This window comes from Oryctolagus cuniculus, chromosome 13 (assembly GCF_964237555.1).
Source record: "Oryctolagus cuniculus chromosome 13, mOryCun1.1, whole genome shotgun sequence".
Classification (NCBI taxonomy): domain Eukaryota; kingdom Metazoa; phylum Chordata; class Mammalia; order Lagomorpha; family Leporidae; genus Oryctolagus; species Oryctolagus cuniculus.
In genome coordinates this window covers 97,727,198-97,747,007 of record NC_091444.1, presented here as the reverse complement: position 1 = coordinate 97,747,007, position 19,810 = coordinate 97,727,198, and the positions used below count along the sequence as shown (strand labels likewise).

General features: G+C 37.1%; 1 protein-coding gene across 32 annotated transcripts in view; it reads left to right on the top strand.

Moving 5' to 3' along the window:
• ZMYND11 (zinc finger MYND-type containing 11) overlaps positions 1–19,810 on the top strand; it is a 128,825-nt gene that overhangs the window by 88,532 nt on the left and 20,483 nt on the right. For 26 of the 32 annotated variants that reach the window (XM_070056020.1, XM_070056008.1, XM_070056018.1 and 23 more), the window contains 6 exons: positions 7,676–7,753; positions 8,229–8,321; positions 10,506–10,593; positions 11,807–11,862; positions 13,240–13,317; positions 14,140–14,258. In XM_070056020.1, the coding sequence (XP_069912121.1) occupies positions 7,676–7,753; positions 8,229–8,321; positions 10,506–10,593; positions 11,807–11,862; positions 13,240–13,317; positions 14,140–14,258 (512 nt within the window). The remainder of the gene's footprint in view (positions 1–7,675; positions 7,754–8,228; positions 8,322–10,505; positions 10,594–11,806; positions 11,863–13,239; positions 13,318–14,139; positions 14,259–19,810) is intronic. The other 6 variants (XM_070056021.1, XM_051835909.2, XM_051835906.2 and 3 more) reach the window with 1 other exon arrangement.

Here is a 19,810-nt window from a genome sequence, read left to right as displayed (position 1 = left end):
AAGAAGTGATTTATAACTGTAATAGCATTCAGTGTTACTAGATAAACCTGGATGAATAAATTTTGAAATACTGTGCTTTAGTTATTCTGCAAAATTAACATTTTTGACCGTGGAGGTGGCACGTTAGTGAAGTCTCATTTGCCAGTATACAACAAGAATATCTATGACAACTTACAGGAGGCTTTTAAACTTAAATTCTTTTAAAGTAAGTTTAAAAATATATTGTCAGGAACTTGAGTGTAAATAACTTGTTGCTGGATTGGTTTACATGCAAAACTGGGCAGGTCAGGTTTTCTGCTATTAATGCCAGCAATAGGTGTGATGTTCTGCTCTTCTGATATTGTAGATTAGATTTGATTTCAGTGTGTCAGTACTGGGAGTAAAAAAGAGTGAACATAAGTATATTTTTAGGAAATAGTTCTACAGAGTGATTTTCATTGATGGGCTACATGAGTTCCCGTGGTTTCAAGGGAGAAGTGATAGGATTGGGCCATTCAACACCTCTTCGGCTAGACCACCTTTACTTTTAAAGCCTCAGACACTGGGGTTTCTTCAGAATTCTTTGTGATGGCATTGTTACAGGTGGATCTTGAGGATACTGCAGAGCTTCTTGACATCCCTAACAACATACACAGTTTTTGCAGATTAATTTCATTTTTATTCTTATGTTCTATGATTACAATTATAAAGGAGATCTTGGGCCTTCTTGTTTCCTAAAGTGATACTGTAAATTTATATGCAGATAAGGTTTTTTCCAAATAAAATTCAGAGGCCACTTGTACCAAAGTATCTGGAGTGATTTTTTTTTTTTTTTTTTTTTTCCACACAAAGCCTCCAGGATCCCACCCCAGACAATCTCTGGGGATCAGGATCAGGAATCTACATTTCCAGGAACTACCACAGATGATTATATGTTCTCTAACATTTAAGTGAGCTGTTGGTGACACTGTTATGGATTGTTAGAAGTCAATGACTGGTATTTAGCTTTTAATGATTCACGCATCAAAAGTAAACAAAACTATCTATATTGGTTGAAATATGCTAACACACACTTGGGTGTGAACTACTAATTTTGGAAGTATCTTCATATTTTTTTTAATTCAAGTTTGTGGTACAGTTTTCCTAGTAGGCAGAGAAGCTAATAGTAATAGTAATGGATTAGTTAGTTAGTAATAGATACTGTCCATATAATTCAACCAATGTTTATCAAACATTTTTCGTGAGCCAGATAGTGTATAAGGTTGTTCAAAAAGAACTGAAGTAGACTATATTGGACACTCCTTATTCTAGTCCAGGGATTAACCTGTGGTTTTGTACCGCCTGTGAACTAAGAAGGGGTTTTACGTTTTTCAATTGTTGAAGAAAATCAGAGAGGATAATATTTTGTGACTTGTGAAAATAATAAAAACACAAATTTCAATACCCAAAAGTTTTATTCAAACACAGCCATATGAATATAATGAGTATTTATTTATGACTACTTTCTTTCTATAACAGAAGAGGTAAGCAGTTGAGACAGAGACCAAAGATGCAAAGCTTAAAGCAATCAGCTTAGTCCTTTACAGGAAAAGCTTGTTGACCTCTAGTCTAGTCTGTTGTGGAGGAAACATTTGGAGATTGGGAATCCTCAGAGTTTGAAACCCTTGTGTTTAGTCAGAGGTGGGGGGCTTGAATGAGGTGAACTGTAGCAACATAAATATATTAAACTGATGAAAGATATCTGAATTTCTGATTTTGAACTTCTTTCTTTGGAATACTCATTGCCTTGAAATAATAGAGACTTGCACTAGTTTATTCTCTGCCAAAATGTAAAAACTGGGTCTAGAGGAAGAATTGAAAATTTCAGACCAGTAAAGGCATTTAGTTCTAAGTGTTCTTTCAAATAATGGTCCTGAATGTTCCTTCAGATAATGATCTGTGGGCTTCATTAGTAGTCTGCTATCGATAAACAGGATGAACAATCTCTGAGACTTCCAGCCAAGAACGCTTATGGCACTGAGGGTGACTGAGCTCCTAGACTCAGACTTTGTTGTGTCTACCTGGAACCATCTGATTTGAAATGGCCAAACAGTTACTTGTCATTGTCTTGAGAATCCTTTGCTTAAGAACATGTATAAAATTTTCTATTTTTTTTCTAAAGTAAGGAGGGCAACTTGCTCAGTTATCTATAACTTAAGAATATCTTACTTCAGTAGATGTCTTGCACAAATATATGTGCTTCATATATATAGCTTCAGCTATATGATGATTGTCACATTAAAAGTTGCAGCAAGTTTGCTGTGTAATGGGAAGTTCTTTTCATTTGTAGATGATGACCAAAGACATTCTCATATGCTACCAGGTAATATGAACAGGTACCACTACTTACTAGGCCTTATTTTGGTGGATTCTGACCTAACACTGGTACAAAGGCCTTTACAGAAGGATGCTGAGGCCTACATTGTAGAGGATAGATACAATTCGTGTAAGCCTGTGAAAGAACTAAATCTGAAGCAATCTGCAGATATAATGGAGCGCTATTTTTATGATGCACTAACCTTGTTGTCAGAAACTGTTTGCTTAGTTATATTATAAGCAAAATAATGTTTATCTTAGAAGCTACTCCTATAATTCTGTTAGGTACAGTAGCTTTTATTCAAAGTATTTTAAATATCTTGGTTTGGCTGACAGACACCAGCTGAAACACTTTTCTATGAATGCCAATAAGGCATCTCTACAATCTGTAACCTCAGAAATCACAGCCCTATGACAGAAGGTAAAACACTTGATTTCTTTTGTGAAATACTAAATTTAAATTATAACTGGAAGTATAGTTTATCAAATATGAGAGAATGTCATAGCAAATGTTATGTTCTTACAAATGAGGGATTCTGTTTCTTTAAGGATCCTCTCATGTTGGTGTCAGTTCACCAGGAAAGCTCCTGAGCCTTTGCATCTGGGAAGCAGAATCTGTGAGCCACTGTGGCCCAGCCTTGGGTGGTGGGAGGTCCAGGACCACCATGCCATTGTCAAGTAATGTGTGAGCGGGCATATGATTTCTTGAGAATGGCCCCGTAATGTCTGGAGGAGAGTCTTTTATTTGTCACTTGAAAAGACATATTGGGAAATAATTAAAAAATAAATACACAAGGGCACATGGAAGCTTTCAGCAAAAATAATCCTGTTTGTAAAATTTCTTTTGGTCCATCCTTTCATATAGCCAAAATCATTGTAGTTTCTCACTTTGGTAACTGAAAAGAGCCAATAAACACTGAAAACACAACTACCACAGCAATTTTGGCATATATAATATTTCTTTTTGTGTAAGTAAGCAGATTGAGACCATGCCAGATATGCTGAGGACTTTTAAATAATGCAGATTAACTTTGAAATCACTTTCAAAAAAAGCTTTTCAAGATATACAACTTTATGCTTTGAATACAGCAGCAAAAGTTAACATTTGAACTGTTGTCCCAACGTATGCCTGCACATGTTTCTTTAAGCAGAGTGTTTTCTAAAGTTGAGGTAGTGCTTCTCAGGACTGCATATCAGGAAAACTGAAGGATTTTTATCAACTATGAATACGTACGCTTCAACCCTCAATCAGAATCTCTGGAAGTGACACCCATGCCTTGAAGGCTTTTTTACTTTAAGGTAAAATCTACTTTGCAGTGGTATACACAAATGTTCAGTGTACCATCTGAGCAATAGACAAAGGCATACACTAGTGTAATCCCAATCCCATTGAGCCATAGAAAACTCACCACTATTGTCCCTGCGATGGTACCCACTGCCATGCTCTTCTCCCCAGATCACCGTTGATCAGATTATTCTCCATTGTAGATAACTTTTGCCTGTTTTAGGACTTTATATTTACAGACATTGGTGCTGTTTGAAAGGCTCCATGGGTGGTTCTAATGTAATAAACACACAGGTGTAAAATATCTCAATCTGAAGAGCACAGGGCTAAATGAAGTCAAGATTTTCCCAGAGTAGTATATGTGAAGGTAATACATTGAAAGCATTCTGGGTAGTTTGCATCAGATAGAGCTGAGAAGAATGGGGGTGAGTCTTACCCAGTCAGCCAAGTTTCCTTTCACCCTTCACTGAAGGAGTCATTTTTCCAGGCTCAGATGCCTACCTTTCATTGCACTTGGAAAAGAGATACTCTAGCAACCTACCTCTACTACCTCTAAGCAAATTTGAACAGAATATAAAGTCAGGTTTTTATTCTTTATTAAACTGTTTTCTGAATTTAATACTGTTGGCATGAGCTGTGTTCAGTCATCCCAAAAGTAAACATCACTACTCTTGGTTAACAATAAATTAGCCATTCATCTAGAAATATTTAAAGAGGTGAAGCCAAAGTTTATAAGAGCATGTAGTATCCACAGTTTGTGTAGATTCTGTATTGAAAGAGTATAGGGATTGAATATAAACTTTTATTTAAACTGGATAATTATATCAACAAGTTTGTACACAAACTACAAAACTTAACCAAAGTGAAGTAGGGGTTTCCATAACTGCTTCAAAGTGCTTGAATATTTGTTGTTTCAAAGATAGAATAGTCTAGTTAGGAACTTTTAACTGTAGTGATACTAAATTTGATTCTAGCAATGCAATATTTTTGCCCATAAACACTGGATGGCTTTATTTTCTAAGGCTCTAAAAACAAGAGAACTTAGAGGCAAGATAACAGAGTGAAGTACTTCATTGGTTTATGTTTAGAGAACAGGAAGGAAAACATATTCTTATGCATAATTACAGTGCACAGCAGCCTTGGGACTGGAGCATAGAGCTTTTCTACTGGATATGGTGAGGTCAGTCAGTAGTGCTCAGGCACATTCTAGTTTGTCACTGGTCAAGTGACCACAGACAGCCTAGAGCTTAGCCCTCTGTGATTATTCCACTTAAGGTTGAATTATTCAAAAGAAGGTCTAGAGAGCAGAGTTTTTCCCATCCTGCTTAATTGCCAGAAGGGCTGGGGACAATATTTAGTGAACATTAATATTAATTTCAGCATTACATAGGGTTTTGTAATAATATATTATATATTGAATATATTATATATTTGTAATATATATTGAATAATATATTACATATTAAAAAAACTATAACCCCATTGATGGTACAAGTATACAAGATATCTAACCTGCTAGATATTGCTGTTACATCTGAATTTGTACAAATTCACCATCTAATGAGACTGATATTTGAAATCAGTTTTAATAGTATTCACAAAATATTTTAGACATAGCATGGTAGTAGGACACATAGCTAAAAGGATTTGTTTTTATTCTCCCATCTTTTTTAAAAAGGAAGATAGGTTTTCTAAATGCTGAGAAAAAAGCACCTGTCCTTGACTTTGTTATTTCTTTCTGTTTCCTCTAACATTTTACCAGACTCTTATTTAGTGTAGAGAGCAGTGCATTGAAGGATGTCCATGCTACTTGTAAAGACATTTGTCCCAAAGCTTCAGTAACTGTGTTTCAAATCCACTGAGAGCTCCTGTGTCAGCCACTATTGTAGGCTGACACATAGGAGTGACCAGCTAATAATTCTCATGTTTGTATTAGAATCACTGGGACATCTTGCTAAAAATGAAACTGATTTAGTGTCTTTACCATGACAGAAATGATCAAGTACGTGAGATAACACACACCTTTAATTAGTTCAATTTAGCCATCCTACACTGTAGATGTATTTGAAAACATGTTATATGTACCCTAAGTACATACAGTTTCTGTTTCAAAAGTAAAATGTTTTTAACTTAAAAAATGAATTGCTAATCTAGGCCATTGCAGAAACAAACCTATTAGAGCTCAGTGTTTTGTTTTGTTTTGTTTTGTTTTGTTTTGTTTAAGATTTATTTTATTCATTTGAAAGAGTTACAGAGATAGGTAGAGCCAGAGAGAGAGAGGTCTTCCATCCAATGGTTCACTCCCCAAATGACTGCAACAGCCAGAGCTGAGTTGATCTGAATCCAGGAGCCAGGAGCTTCATCTGGGTCTCCCACATGTGTGCAGGGGCCCAAGGATTTGGGCCATATTCTACTGCTTTCTCAGGCTATAGCAGAGAACTGGATCAAAAGTGAGACAGCTGGGACTTGAACTGGCACACATTTGGGATTCCAGCACTGCAGGCCAGGGCTTTAACCTGCTGCACCATAGACCAGCCCTCAATGTTTGTTTTAAAGTTGTTTGGTGCTTGTGGCTAAATACTGTGCATATAAGCTATTTGAATTGGATCTTTGTTTTTCTTTTCTTGTGCCTGTGTTACTCATTTGAAATTCTGTTGCATCTATTTCTTCCTGTTTGAAAAAGAGAATCTCTCTCTTCCAAAGATTATAAACCTGGGATTCAGGAAATTTTGTTGTGTTTCAGACTCCATCTGTTGGTAACTCATTCTTGGCCATGTATCATAACCACCAGAGGAATTAAACAAATAAATGAACAGATATAGAGCACATGTACTACCCCCAGAAATTCCAACCCAGATGCTTAGGGTGAAGCCCAAGTGTATTTCATAGAAATTCACCCATTTCTGTGATACATGGCCAGGTTTGAGAAAAAACATTTTAAAATTGTCATAAATTTAGAAGCTGTATGCATGGGTGATGAAGCTGAATAAGACAAAAATAAAACTAGTGTGTGCATTGCTGAAAAATTCAGGCAAGAAGTAGAAATGGAAGGAAGATAACACCTTAAAAATGAAACAGTTAAGATTCACTTTGTAAGTAATAAAATGCTTTCCCTACCTTTTATTCAGATGTTTTAATGTTCTATAGATACAAATCAGTTTGCTTAATCCCTAGCTAGAAATTCTGTCATATGAGGAATAGTTGCTCTTTCTTCTACTGTTTTTACTAGCATATTAAAATGATTTCTTGTATATAAAGTTCTTTCAGGAGGAATTGTGTCACTGAGCAAAGAATCATAATCTAGTCAACATGTAAAAGCATCCATTAATACTAGTGGCCAGATCTACTCAGTTCCCCTGGAGAATACTCTGATTATATTCAGTTGTCCAGAAATTGGGCCTTTGCATTCTTCAGACTTTTGTAATGTCTTGGCCTTGATTAGGTAAACAGGAACTTCAGTCCTATTTCCTAGCTGTCTAGAAATAACATAAAACATAGAATCCTGTGTTTTTTTTTCCTTTGTGTGAAGTTAGATTTTCCTGAACAATAAATTGAAAAATGCAATTAGCTAGTAGGCCAGAATAACAGAAATTGGAGTTATTACTGAGTTGCTCTGTAACACTTTTAAATAGATATGTTAGTGTGCATAGATTTCTAAATAACCTTTTTAATGAAGAATGTTGCTTTGAAATTCACTATTTAATTGCTAATTGAAAATATTCCTAAAATTACTTTAACCATCAAAATTTTAGTAAAACAAGTGATTTTCCAATATATAATCATATTTCTTTTTTCTGAAGATTGTTTGAAGCTTTAAAACATCAAGAAGAGAAGAAATATAGTTTTATGTCAAGTACAACATAATATTTTTTCAGTTCTCACCTTGTGACATTAAATATTTCTGTCACGCAGAGAGCAGAGTTTTCTTTAGCAAGTATGTTGGAAATAGCGTATCTTTTAATAAATATTTGCATGCTGTAATCTTACATATGTGTTTTACATGAATATAAACATGTAAATGATCAGATTTTATATTTGACATCTTTTTTTTAACAGAGCATTAAGAAAAAGAATACAAACAAACAGGAGATGGGCACATACTTGAGATTCATTGTCTCCCGCATGAAAGAGAGGGTGAGTCCTGCTGAGGGTGTTTTTAAAAATCTCCCCAAACATATCTTACCCTTGGTCATTCTTTCAGGATTATTAACTGAGAAGTAACAAATATGAATATAGCAATATGAAATGTGGAAACCATTGTTTTTGAACTAAATTGTTCTATAATAGCCTATTTAGGTTTTTCTGTTAAAAAAAAAGTTGCATTAGATTAGAATCATTTACATTTTTTAATTTCATCTATCAGAATGAACATTTTCATTGATGATTACTGTTTAAAATGAAACAAAATTTTCCAAATAGCTGTTCTTTCTGTCAAAATCTTCAGGAATGACACAGAAAACTATCTGGTTTATATACATTTCTCTGTTAGATTTTAAAGTACTTTATGTAAGATTTCTCTTTAAAGGTAGATAATACTTTGAGTTTTAGAAATGGATGTTTTACCTGCCTTTAGCTACATTTAAAACTGGTGTATCTGACTACTTTTTAGGCTATTGATCTTAATAAAAAGGGGAAGGACAATAAGCATCCAATGTACAGGAGGCTGGTACATTCAGCTGTTGATGTTCCCACCATACAAGAGGTAAAGTTGGCTTATTTTATTTCTACTTCAAATACATGTTCTAAATTATCAGGGTATACAATAACATAGCTAGATAAACAGTGATTCAGGTTGCTGTTCATTCTTGGGAATCCACTTTCTCCAATTTCTTACTAAAACCAAAAAGGCATAACTATAAGTGAACAGTTACTACGTATTGTAAATTTCATGTACATACTTAATACAAGTTAGGTATCATTTTTGAAAGTCTTGGTTGTAAACAATCAATAGCTTCTTCATACTACTTCCCTGAAGAACTCATGTTTTATATCCTGGACAATTTAATGTTTCATATGTAAAGAACCCATTTTTGGACAAAATTTTTCCTGTTTTGCAGTAGTAGTTTGGAGTTTGTCTCAAGAAAAACTTAGAGAACTAATCTAGAATGTTGGTCAACAACAAAATGAACAAATTTAAAATTGACTAGAAAACTGAATTAGTCTTAAACTTAGTTCTGTTTATTATAGCAGAGGACTGCTAATGAGTTTGTTAACATACAATTACAAATTACAACAAAATCCAATAAAAACATGTTTTTAGTCTTCAGATTGTATAACCCTGTCTCCTAAACTGTAAAGAATATTTTGAAGTTTTAATTATTTATTATTTGACAGCGAGAGCTATAAATAGAGATCAGAGACATGGAAAGGGAGAGCATCCATTGGTTGGTTCATTCCCTAAATTGCTGTAGCAATTGGAGCTGAGCTAAGCCAAAGCCAGGATCCCAGAACTCTATCCAGGTCTCCAGTATGGGTGGCAGGTATCTTAATACTTGGGCCATTATCTGCTGTCTTCCCAGGCGCATTAACAAGAAGCTGGATCACAAGTGCAGTGGCTAGAATGTGGGATGCAGGCATCCCAACTGGCAGCTTTGCCTTGACACCTGCCCCTGCACAGCATATTTAAGAACCCAGCCACCCTTTCTTATGCTCATCTTTCTTCATGAAATTTCCTTTCTTTTAGTCTTCCAAGACTCAATTGCTATCTCATCAGGGAAGGCTTCCTAGATTGTCATCTCTCTAATGGTCCCATCTGATCTATGTAGACCTGGGTTGACACTAGCTGGGTTAGTGGTGGCTTGGCCTTGTGCTTAGCAAGTGCTGACTATGAACAAAACTTCTGTAAGGAAAATGAATATGAAGACATGGTTTTTATGTTTGTAAACTTTTACAATACAGACCAAAATATCAAAATACCATGATTAAGTGCAAAACTGGAAACAAGGTGCTTTGGTAGTGCTGTGGGGAAGTTATTCTTATCCTTGTGTATTTTCCATCTCCTGAGTGAGCTCTTAAATAGTCCCAGTTTGGCCCTAGCCCAATATACTCAGAAATTCAGATTTGAAATTAGATAATATTTGTAAACAACCCATGTGACTGTTGATGCCACACTGGAAGCAGTTAACTCCAACTGAGAGAATCTAAGGAAGTCTTGGAAGAGATAGCAATTGAACTGAGTTGTGGAAGATTTCAACTGAAAGTAAACTGCACCGGCGCCACGGCTCAATAGGCTAATCCTCCACCTAGCGGCGAAAGCACACTGGGTTCTAGTCCCGGTCGGGGCGCCGGATTCTTTCCCGGTTGCCCCTTTTCCAGGCCAGCTCTCTGCTGTGGCCCGGCAAGGCAGTGGAGGATGGCCCAAGTGCTTAGGCCCTGCACCTGCATGGGAGACCAGGAGAAGCACCTGGCTCCTGCCTTCGGATCAGTGCAGTGCACCGGCCAAAGTGGCCATTCGGGGCTGAACCAATGGAAAAGGAAGACCTTTCTCTCTGTCTCTCTCTCTCACTGTCCACTCTGTCAAAAAAAAATGCTAAGTGTCTGGTTAGTATCTGATCAACCACACTGACCAAAGCATTCATTATTTATAAGGCCTAGTGGCAGCTTTCATCATTATTACAAAATGAAATATTCCACAGTATGCACTTGTTACAGTAATGTAGTACATTGTGGCTGCAGGCTATCTGATCAGCCACGCTTCATTGTACTGCAATATTAAAGAGTGGAGTTGTTGGTTTCTTTTATGCACTTTCTCTGTCAGTACTATAGGACAAAAGTAGTCATCTTAATGTTGTCCTAGAAAAACTGCTATGTCCCATACTTTAATCCTGTAAACATAATCCAGACAAATATTTTCACTGGTAACTATTTTATTTTTTGCTTTCTACAGAAAGTGAATGAAGGAAAATACCGAAGTTATGAAGAGTTCAAAGCTGATGCTCAACTGCTTCTCCACAACACAGTGATTTTCTATGGAGGTTGAATATTTTTTGGTTTGTGTGTGTGTGTGTGTGTGTGTGTGCATTTTTAAAAGATTTATTTTCTTTATTTGAAAGGCAGAAGTAAAAGAGAGAGGGGAAAAGACAGAGAGAATGCTTCCATCCACTGGTTCACTCCCCAAATGGCCCCAAATGGCCAGGGCTGGGCCAGGCCGAAACCGAAAGCCTTTAAGCTCCATCTGGGTCTACCACATGGGTGGTAGGGGCCCGAGCACTTGGGCCATCTTCCACTGCTTTTCTAGACACTTTAGTAGGGAGCTGGATTGGAAGTGGAGCAGTCAGGACTCCAGTCAGTGCTCATGTGGGAAGCTAGTGTTGCAAGCAGTGGCTTAACTCACTGTGCCATGACACAGACTCCTTGTGTGCAATTTAAACAAAATATTGTTTATATTCCATGTTGAGAAATATCTTTTATAAAACATTACCTCCCTGGCTGGCGCCGCAGCTCACTAGGCTAATCCTCCACCTGCGGTGCTGGCACCCCAGGTTCTAGTTCCAGTTGGGGCGCTGGATTCTGTCCCAGTTGCTCCCCTTCCAGTCCAGCTGTGGCCCAGGAAGGCAGTGGAGGATGGCCCAAGTCCCTGGGCCCTGCACCCGCATGGGAGACCAGGAGAAGCACCTGGCTCCTGGCTTCGGATCAGCGCAGCGCGCTGACTGTAGCAGCCATCTGGGAGGTGAACCAATCGAAGGAAGACCTTTCTCTCTGTCTCTCTCTCTCTCAGTCTAACTCTGCCTGTCAAAAAAAAAAAATTACATCCCCAAAATTAATATCTTAATGAGTAAATGATGTCAGAGTTTAAATTTAAGGATATTTGGTGCTTTATTTTATAGAATTAATTGCCCAACCTTAAAATTGTAGTATATTAAATGATGAAAATATAATTATTCTTTATTGTTTTATATATATTTGTCTTAGCTGAGGAGCTTCTCATAAGCACGTTAATTCTAATTGTTTCTTCATTAATATCTTATCATTCAAAGGGAAGGATCAGTATATATACGTAGAGAGTTAATGGTTGTGTTGGAAGTAAAATAAAAGCTGCTCATAAAATTTTACGTTGGTGACTGAACTTTAAAATAACACATTGGTTTAATAGTGTATTTCCCCCCTTACCAAACTAAAAGAAAATAAAATGAGAATATTAATTTTGTTAGATTTTTGTTTATAGGTAATGTCTATCTTTAATTACAGCAGACAGTGAGCAAGCTGACATTGCAAGGATGCTATATAAAGACACGTGTCATGAGGTACTATCCCTTCCTAATAATTGAACTCTTGCTATAACCCAGATTTATTTATTTCAGGATTCCACTCTTATGTCTACTCTTTAATTATGTCATTTCCTTTAAATGTAATGTTATTTTCATGTTTGATACATATTGGGTATAATGCAATTGGAGAACAAGGTTCTTGGCAAAAGTGTTCAAAAAGAGACCTTGAGAATTAAATTTAATTATTAAGTAACATCTACACAGAAGCTTAGAACTAGCCTCAGGAGCTATTCTATTAGATAATGCACTGGCAAACATTCAGTAAATATTATCCTCTTCAAAAGAAGGATTCAGATCTGAATTCCTGCCTGATTACATAGATGGGAAAACAAAGTTCATGTTTATAAAATAAATGAAATAGAAATTTTACAAAGTATTTTTGTAGTCTTTCGTATTTAAAACATCTGTAACTATATTTTTACAGAAGTTGCTCAATTTTTATAAAATGGATTTTTTTCTTGCATTCATTTCAAATTTGACTTTTTTATTCATTTTTCATTCATTCAACAAACATTTATTGAATGCAGTGTTAAATGGAAAGAATAATGGTGATCAGGGTACAGACTTCTTGATCATGGAGTTATAGTCTGAAGAGGCAGACTGGAAAAAAGAAAAGAAAGAGATGAAATATGTTTCTTTCCACGTAGTAAAAGAATGTTGTTTAAAAAGGCAAGGGACTAAATGGAGAATAAGTCAAAGTGAGGACTACTGTTGTTGTTAGCTGATATTTTATATCAACTAATCAGAAGCAGCTTTCTTTTTTACTTTTTGATTTGAGAGAGTTCCTGTCTGGTGTCACTCCAGAGCCAAATGCCCTCAGTGGACTTGCTTTGGTCCAAGCCAAAGGGAGACTCAATCCTGGTCTCCCACGGGGATGGCAAGAACCTTAAGCTGCCACTGCTTCCTCCTAAGGTCTACATTAGCAGGAAGTTGGAATCAGGAGCCAGACCTGGGCATTGAACCCAGACACCCAGAAACAGAACATAGGTGTCTTAACTGCTAGACCAAATGCTTGCCCCAGGAAAACATTTCTGTGGAAGTACTATTTAATCCGAGTACTAACTAGCCAGTGAAATGAGAGCAAAGCAGAATCAGACTGTGCCAAGCCTTGTAAAGAACTTCTTTTATTTAAAGTGTATTCTGAGATCATGAAGGTGTTTCATGCAGGAAGTTGAAGGATCTTCTAGTATTACTTACTGAAAATTTTAAGTTTAGGTATAAGTGATTATATAAGAAACAAAGGTTAAGACTATGTACATATTCTGAGAATACTAATTTATGTGAATGCATTTTATACAGTTTAATGTACATGTATATTTTATGTGAGCTAAAGTAGCTGCTTTTCTTTTTCAGCTGGATGAACTACAGCTTTGCAAGAATTGCTTCTATTTGTCAAATGCACGTCCTGACAATTGGTTTTGCTATCCTTGTGTATGTGAGATTTTATGATTTTTGTTTTTTAACTATTAAATGTATAATGTACTATCCTAATGTTATTTTCAGTTGCTTAAAGATTATAATCCTCCCTAACTACTTTTCTTTATATCAGAGTATATGTAGTTTTAGTGACAATAAGCAGTTGAAACATGGGGAAAATATCTGGGATTATCCATTTCTGACTTTAAAATCAGATACTTAAGATTAAACATTGATATTAAATTGAATTTTTGCTTTCTTTTTATTATTTGATATGAACTCTAAGGCTTTGCGTTTGTCTATAGCTTGCATTTCCCCTAAAATGGGGAAGAACACTGAAATAGTATTTGAGTTGTTCTAGAGAGGCAGCCCCAGTGACAGCAGCTTCAGAGACCACATTAGAGAAGCCATTCTTCTGAGATATTACTGTACATATCTGTCCCTTGAGGATCTTGCTAAAATAGAGGGCTCTGATACAGTAGGTCTGTGTAGCACTTAAAACTCTATTTCTAAGAAATTCCCAGGTGAAACTGATCTGTTTGTTCCTAGACAATACTGTTGAAGCAAAGTTAGGGTGTTCTTCTTGCCACCAGTGTTCCACAGGGCCTTTTGCTTATGAGGCTGCCTCATTCTAGTTCCTCCTTTTTCTGAAATAAGGTTCATATTGTTATTCTTATGCAAATAGGAATTTTTTTGGTATTTTTCTTGAAGGTAAAACTGATCCCAGAAAAAACATTTGATTTTCATAATAATGGATTCTATTTTACTATGCAGTTCAATATTAATAGTATACTTGAATTTAATACTTTATGACATAGTAAAATGTTTTATTTCCAGATACCTAATCATGAGCTGGTTTGGGCTAAAATGAAAGGTTTTGGGTTTTGGCCAGCCAAAGTCATGCAGAAAGAGGACAATCAAGTCGACGTTCGCTTCTTTGGCCACCATCACCAGAGGTAATTCACAAACTCATGTGCCATGGTCATAACTGTGCCACTGAAGAAATCCTTAGGAAAATCTGTTGATTTTTTTCTTCAGAGAAAGTGTGAAGTTTATTTTCATTGGGAAGAAAATCAGCACATAACTATGCAGCAGAAACAATGGTTTCTGTAAATTATATTTCCAGGTATTTTTCAGATACTGTTCACTAAACAGGACATTTTTACTATCCAATGCTGTTGAACATGTTAGTGCTGAGATAAAGTAGTAGTGTAGAGGCCTCAGAATGCATCCATTTCATAATACTATAATGGTGTCACTGTTGTTTCAGTGTCCTTAAGTATACTATACAGACCCGGTCGGGGCGCCAGATCCTGTCCTGGTTGCCGCTCTTCCAGGCCAGCTCTCTGCTGTGGCCAGGGAGTGCAATGGAGGATGGCCCAAGTGCTTGGGCCCTGCACCCGCATGGGAGACCAGGAGAAACACCTGGCTCCTGCCTTCGGATCAGCGCGGTGCGCCAGCCGCAGCACGGCAGCCATTGGAGGGTGAACCAACGGCAAAGGAAGACCTTTCTCTCTGTCTCTCTCTCTCACTGTCCACTCTGCCTGTCAAAAAATTAAAAAAGATAAAAAAAAAAAAGTATACTATACAGAAAGTGGTTTTTTTTTTTTTTAAAGAATGTTTGAGCTAACCTACTTGAGTCCTTAGAGTAGGTGTGTCACCTGAGGAGAATATTAAGACATAAAATTAAATTTCCAAAGATTTCTCAGTCCACTTAAGTTTATTTCCTAGAAGAATTCATGGAACACTTCTAGACTGCTGGGTGTCATTTTCTTTGCTTTTCCTAGATATGCTATGTTCATACACTATTTGAAGTCAGTTATTGGGTAGAACATACTTTAAAAATCTATTCTATCATGTTAGAATATTTGATTCCATCTTGATGAAGATGCCTATGTAATACTTGAATCTGTCTAGGTTCAGTACCCAGGTCTGGCTCCTGACTGCAGCTTTCTGCTAATGCTGATGCTTGAAGGCAGTGGTGATTCCTCAAGTAACTGGGCCCCTGCCACCCATGTGGGAGACCTGGACTGAGTTCATGGCTTCAGCCCAGCCCAAACGTTTGTCGGCATGTGGGGAGTGAACTAGTGTGTGAGAGCTCTTTTGCTGTCTGTCTCTCTCTGTGTTTCTGACTCTCACATTATTTAAAAAAAAAAAAAAAGGTAAAATATTTGACTAATTGAAAGTGAACTTTATAAAATTATAATCACAAATTTTTAATTACTTATACATCATATCGTGTACCAGAAGCATATGGCTGTTGAGCCCCTTTTTTTAGATTTTAATATCATAAATATTCCTTTGATAGCCATCATATCACAGATATGTGGGTGAAAAAAATTTTAAACAAATAAATGGTTTGGGACTAGTCCCTTCTACACACTCAAACAGAATAAACTGCTCCTTCCTGTACTCTGATCACATTGTAAATCTCCAGGACAAATATTAACTTTGATTGCATTTACCATGATTGCTGCTTTAGTGGGATTTTGGTAGGCTTTGCAAGATTTTGCCTGCCAGGGAGGAATACAATAGCTGACAAGCTCTGACTGTCTTATTAAAGAGGCTGAATCTTTTTTGTTGCAAATAGGTAGAGGATGTTTTGGGCCAGGCTAAGAAATCAAGATGTGTGTTTGAGGTGTGTGTTTGCTTCCTTTTTACTGTTATTATTTTATACATCAGAAAGTGTACCTAGAGATATTTTTTAAACTGGAATCTGATTATCTATAGTAATGGAGATTCTTAAAAAATTTTTTATTAATACAAAGAGAACAGATTTCATGTGTTTCACAGGTATAACCCTAAGAAAATAACCATACTTTTCTCCCACACCTTTTTCCTCCTTCAGTTCTCCTCCTATCTTCCTCTTTTTCCTTTAATTTCTGCAAAAACAATTTCAGTCCACTCTATAATCACAGCCTTAATGCACCACTAACCATAATATTCAACAAGTAAGAAGTAGAAAGACCACAGTTCCACAGGAATATAAACAAGGGCTAAAAACCAACAGTCAGATCACAAGGTGTCCATTTTGTTTCTATACATTTTTTGTATTATATATTAACTACTACATATCAGAAAACACAATATTTGTCTTTTGGGGACTGGCTTATTTCACTAATCATGATGGTTTCCAGTTGCATTTATTTTGTTGCAAAAGCAGGATTTTATTCTTTTTTTACAGCTGAGTAGTATTCCAGAATGGGTATATATCACATTTTCTTTGTCCAGTCATCCAGTTGATGGACATCTGGGTTGATTCCATACCTTAGCTGTTGTGAACTGAGGTACAGTAAACAAGGGGGTACAAATAAGTTTTTCACATGCTCATTTCTTTTCATTGGGATAAATTCCAAGGAGTAGGATTGCTGGCACATATGGTAGATGTATTTCCATATTTCTGAGAAATCTCCATACTGTGTTCCATAATGATTGTATGAGTTTACATTCCCACCAACAGTGGATTAGGGTACCTTTGTCCCCACATCCTCACCAGCATTATTATTGTTTTGATTTTTGGATAATAGCCTTTCTAATTGGGGTGAAGTGATCTGTTGTGGTTTTTTTTGTTGTTGTTGTTGTTGTTTTTTGGTTTTTTTTTGCATTTCCCTGATGGATAGTGATGTTGAACATATCTTCATGTGACTGTTGACCATTTGTATTTCATCCTTTGAAAAATGCCTGTTCAAGTCCCCTGCCCATTTCTTGACTGGATTAGTTGTTTTATTGTTGTTGAGTTTCTTGAGCTCTATAAATCCTGGATATTAACACTTAATTAGTTGCATAGTTTGCAAATGCTTTCTCCCATTATGTCAGTTGTTTCTTCACTTCGTTGAGTTTTTACTTTACACTGTAAAAGCTTCTTAGCTTGATGTAATCTCATTTGTGTGTTTCTGCTTTTATTGTCTGTGTTTCAGGGATCTTTTCCAAGAAGTCTTTGCCTATGCCAGTGTCTTTCAGAGTTTCCCCAATGTCTTCCTCTAGTAATTTGTTGGTATCAGGTCATAGATTTAGATCCTTGATCCATTGTGAGTTGATTTTTTTTAAAAGATTTATATATTTGAAAGTCAGAGTTACACAGAGAAAGGAGAGGCAGAGAGAGAGAGGTCTTCCATCCGATGGTTCACTTCCCAGAAGGCCGCGGTGGCAGGAGCTGCACCGTTCCAAAGCCAGGAGCCAGGAGCCTCTTCCTGGTCTCCCACGCAGGTGCAGGGGCCCAGGGACTTGGGCCATCTTGTACTGCTTTTTGTACTGCTTTCCCAGGCCATAGCAGAGAGCTAGATCGGAAGAGGAGCAGCTGGGACTAGAACCGGCACCTATATGGGATGCCGGCACTTCAGCCAGGGCGTTAACCCACTGCGCCACAGCGCTGGCCCCTGTGAGTTGATTTTTGTATAAGGTATAAGGTAGGGGTCTTGTTTCATACTTCTGCATGTATAGATCGAATTTTCCCAACATCATTTGTTGAATACACTTTCCTTTTCAAAGCAGGGATTGATTTTAGCTCATTTATCAAATATTAGTTGGTTGTAGCTATGTAGATTAACATCTGGGGTTCAGTTCTATTCTGTTGGTCTACATGTCTATTTTTGTGCCAGTACCAGGCTATTTTCATCATAACTGTCATGTCGTATGTCTTGAAATCTAGTATCATGAAACCTCCTGCTTTACTTTTGTTTGATTGCTTTAACTATTCAAGGTATCATGTCTGTATGAATTTTAGCATTGTTTTTTCTATATCTGAGAAGAATATCCTTGGTATTTTCATTGGGATCCCATTGAATCTCTAAATTGCTTTGGGTAATATGGACATTTTGATGATATTAATTCTTCTAATCCATGAACATGAAGCTTCTTCCATTTTCTTGTATCTTCTATTTCTTTCTTTAATGTTTTGTAATTTTCACTGTAGTGCCCCTTCACATCCCTGGTTAACTAGATATCTTTCACATCCTACATTAAATTTATTAACCAAGATAGTAAACTTTTTTGTAGCTATTGTGAATGATACTGCCCTTAAAAATTCTTTCTGAGGGGCCGGCACTGAGGTGCAGCAGGTTAACCCCCTGCCCTGAAGCACCGGCATCTCATATGGGTGCTAGTTCAAGTCCTGGCTGCTCCACTTCCAATCCAACTCTCTGCTATGGCCTGGGATAGCAGCAGCAGATGAGGCTGGCACCGCAGCTCACTAGGCTAATCCTCTGCCTGCGGCGCTGGCACACCGGGTTCTAGTTCTGGTCAGGGCGCCGGATTCTGTCCCGGTTGCTCCTCTTCTAGTCCAGCTCTCTGCTGTGGCCCAGGAAGGCAGTGGAGGATGGCCCAGGTGCTTGGGCCCTGCACCTGCATGGGAGACCAGGAGGAAGCACCTGGCTCCTGGCTTTGGATCGGCGCAGCACACTGGCTGTAGTGGCCAGTGAACCAATGGAAGGAAGACCTTTCTGTCTGTCTCTCTCTCTCACTAACTCTGCCTGTAAAAAAAAAAAAAAAAAAAAAAAAGAAGAAGAAGAAGATGGTCCAAGGCCTTGGGCCCCTGCACCCACATGGGAGACCCGGAGGAAGCTCCTATCTCCTGGCTTCAGATCAGCGCAGCTCCTGCCATTGCAGCCATCTAGGGAGTGAACCATCGGATGGAAGACCTCTCTCTCTGCCCCTCCTCTCTCTCTGTGTAATTCTGACTTTCAAATAAATAAATAAATCTTAAAAAAGAATTCTGAGCCATACAGTGTTTGGGTATAAGAAGGCTATTAGTTTTTGTATATTGATATTGTATCCTGCAACTTTACCAAACTCTCTGGTGAATTCCAATTGTCTCATAGTAGAGTCTTTTGGTTCCCCCATATATAGACTCATGTCATCTGTAATCAGGGATAATTTGATTTCCTGCTTTCCAGTTTAATTTCTTTTTCTTGCCTAATGGCTCTAGCTAAAACTTAAAGAACTATATTAAATAGTAATGGTAAAAGTGGGCATCCTTGTCTGGTTCCAGATCTTAGTGGAAATGCTTCCAGTTTTACTCCATTCAGTAAGATGCTGACAGTGGGTTTGTTACATATTTCCTTGATCATGTTGAAGAATGTTCCTTCTGTACCCAATTTGTTTAAGTTTTTTATCATGAAAGGTGTTGTATTTTATCAGATGTTTCTCTGCATCTATTGAGATAATCATTTGGTTTTTGTTTTTCAGTTTTTTAATGTGATATTTCACACTTATTAATTTGCATATGTTGAACCATCCCTGCATACCAGGGATAAATCCCACTTGGTCTGGGTGAATGATCTTTCTGATGTGTGGTTGGATTTAATTAGCTGGTATTATGTTGAGGATTTTTGCAGCTGTGTTCATCAGTGAAATTGATCTATAGTTCTCTTTCATGTATCTTTTTCTGATTTTGGAATTAAGGTGATGCTAGCCTCATAGAAGGAATTTGGGAGTATTCCCTCCCTTTCAATTGTTTGAATAGTTTGAGAAGAATTAGAATTAGTTCTTCTTTAAATGTTTGGTAGAATTC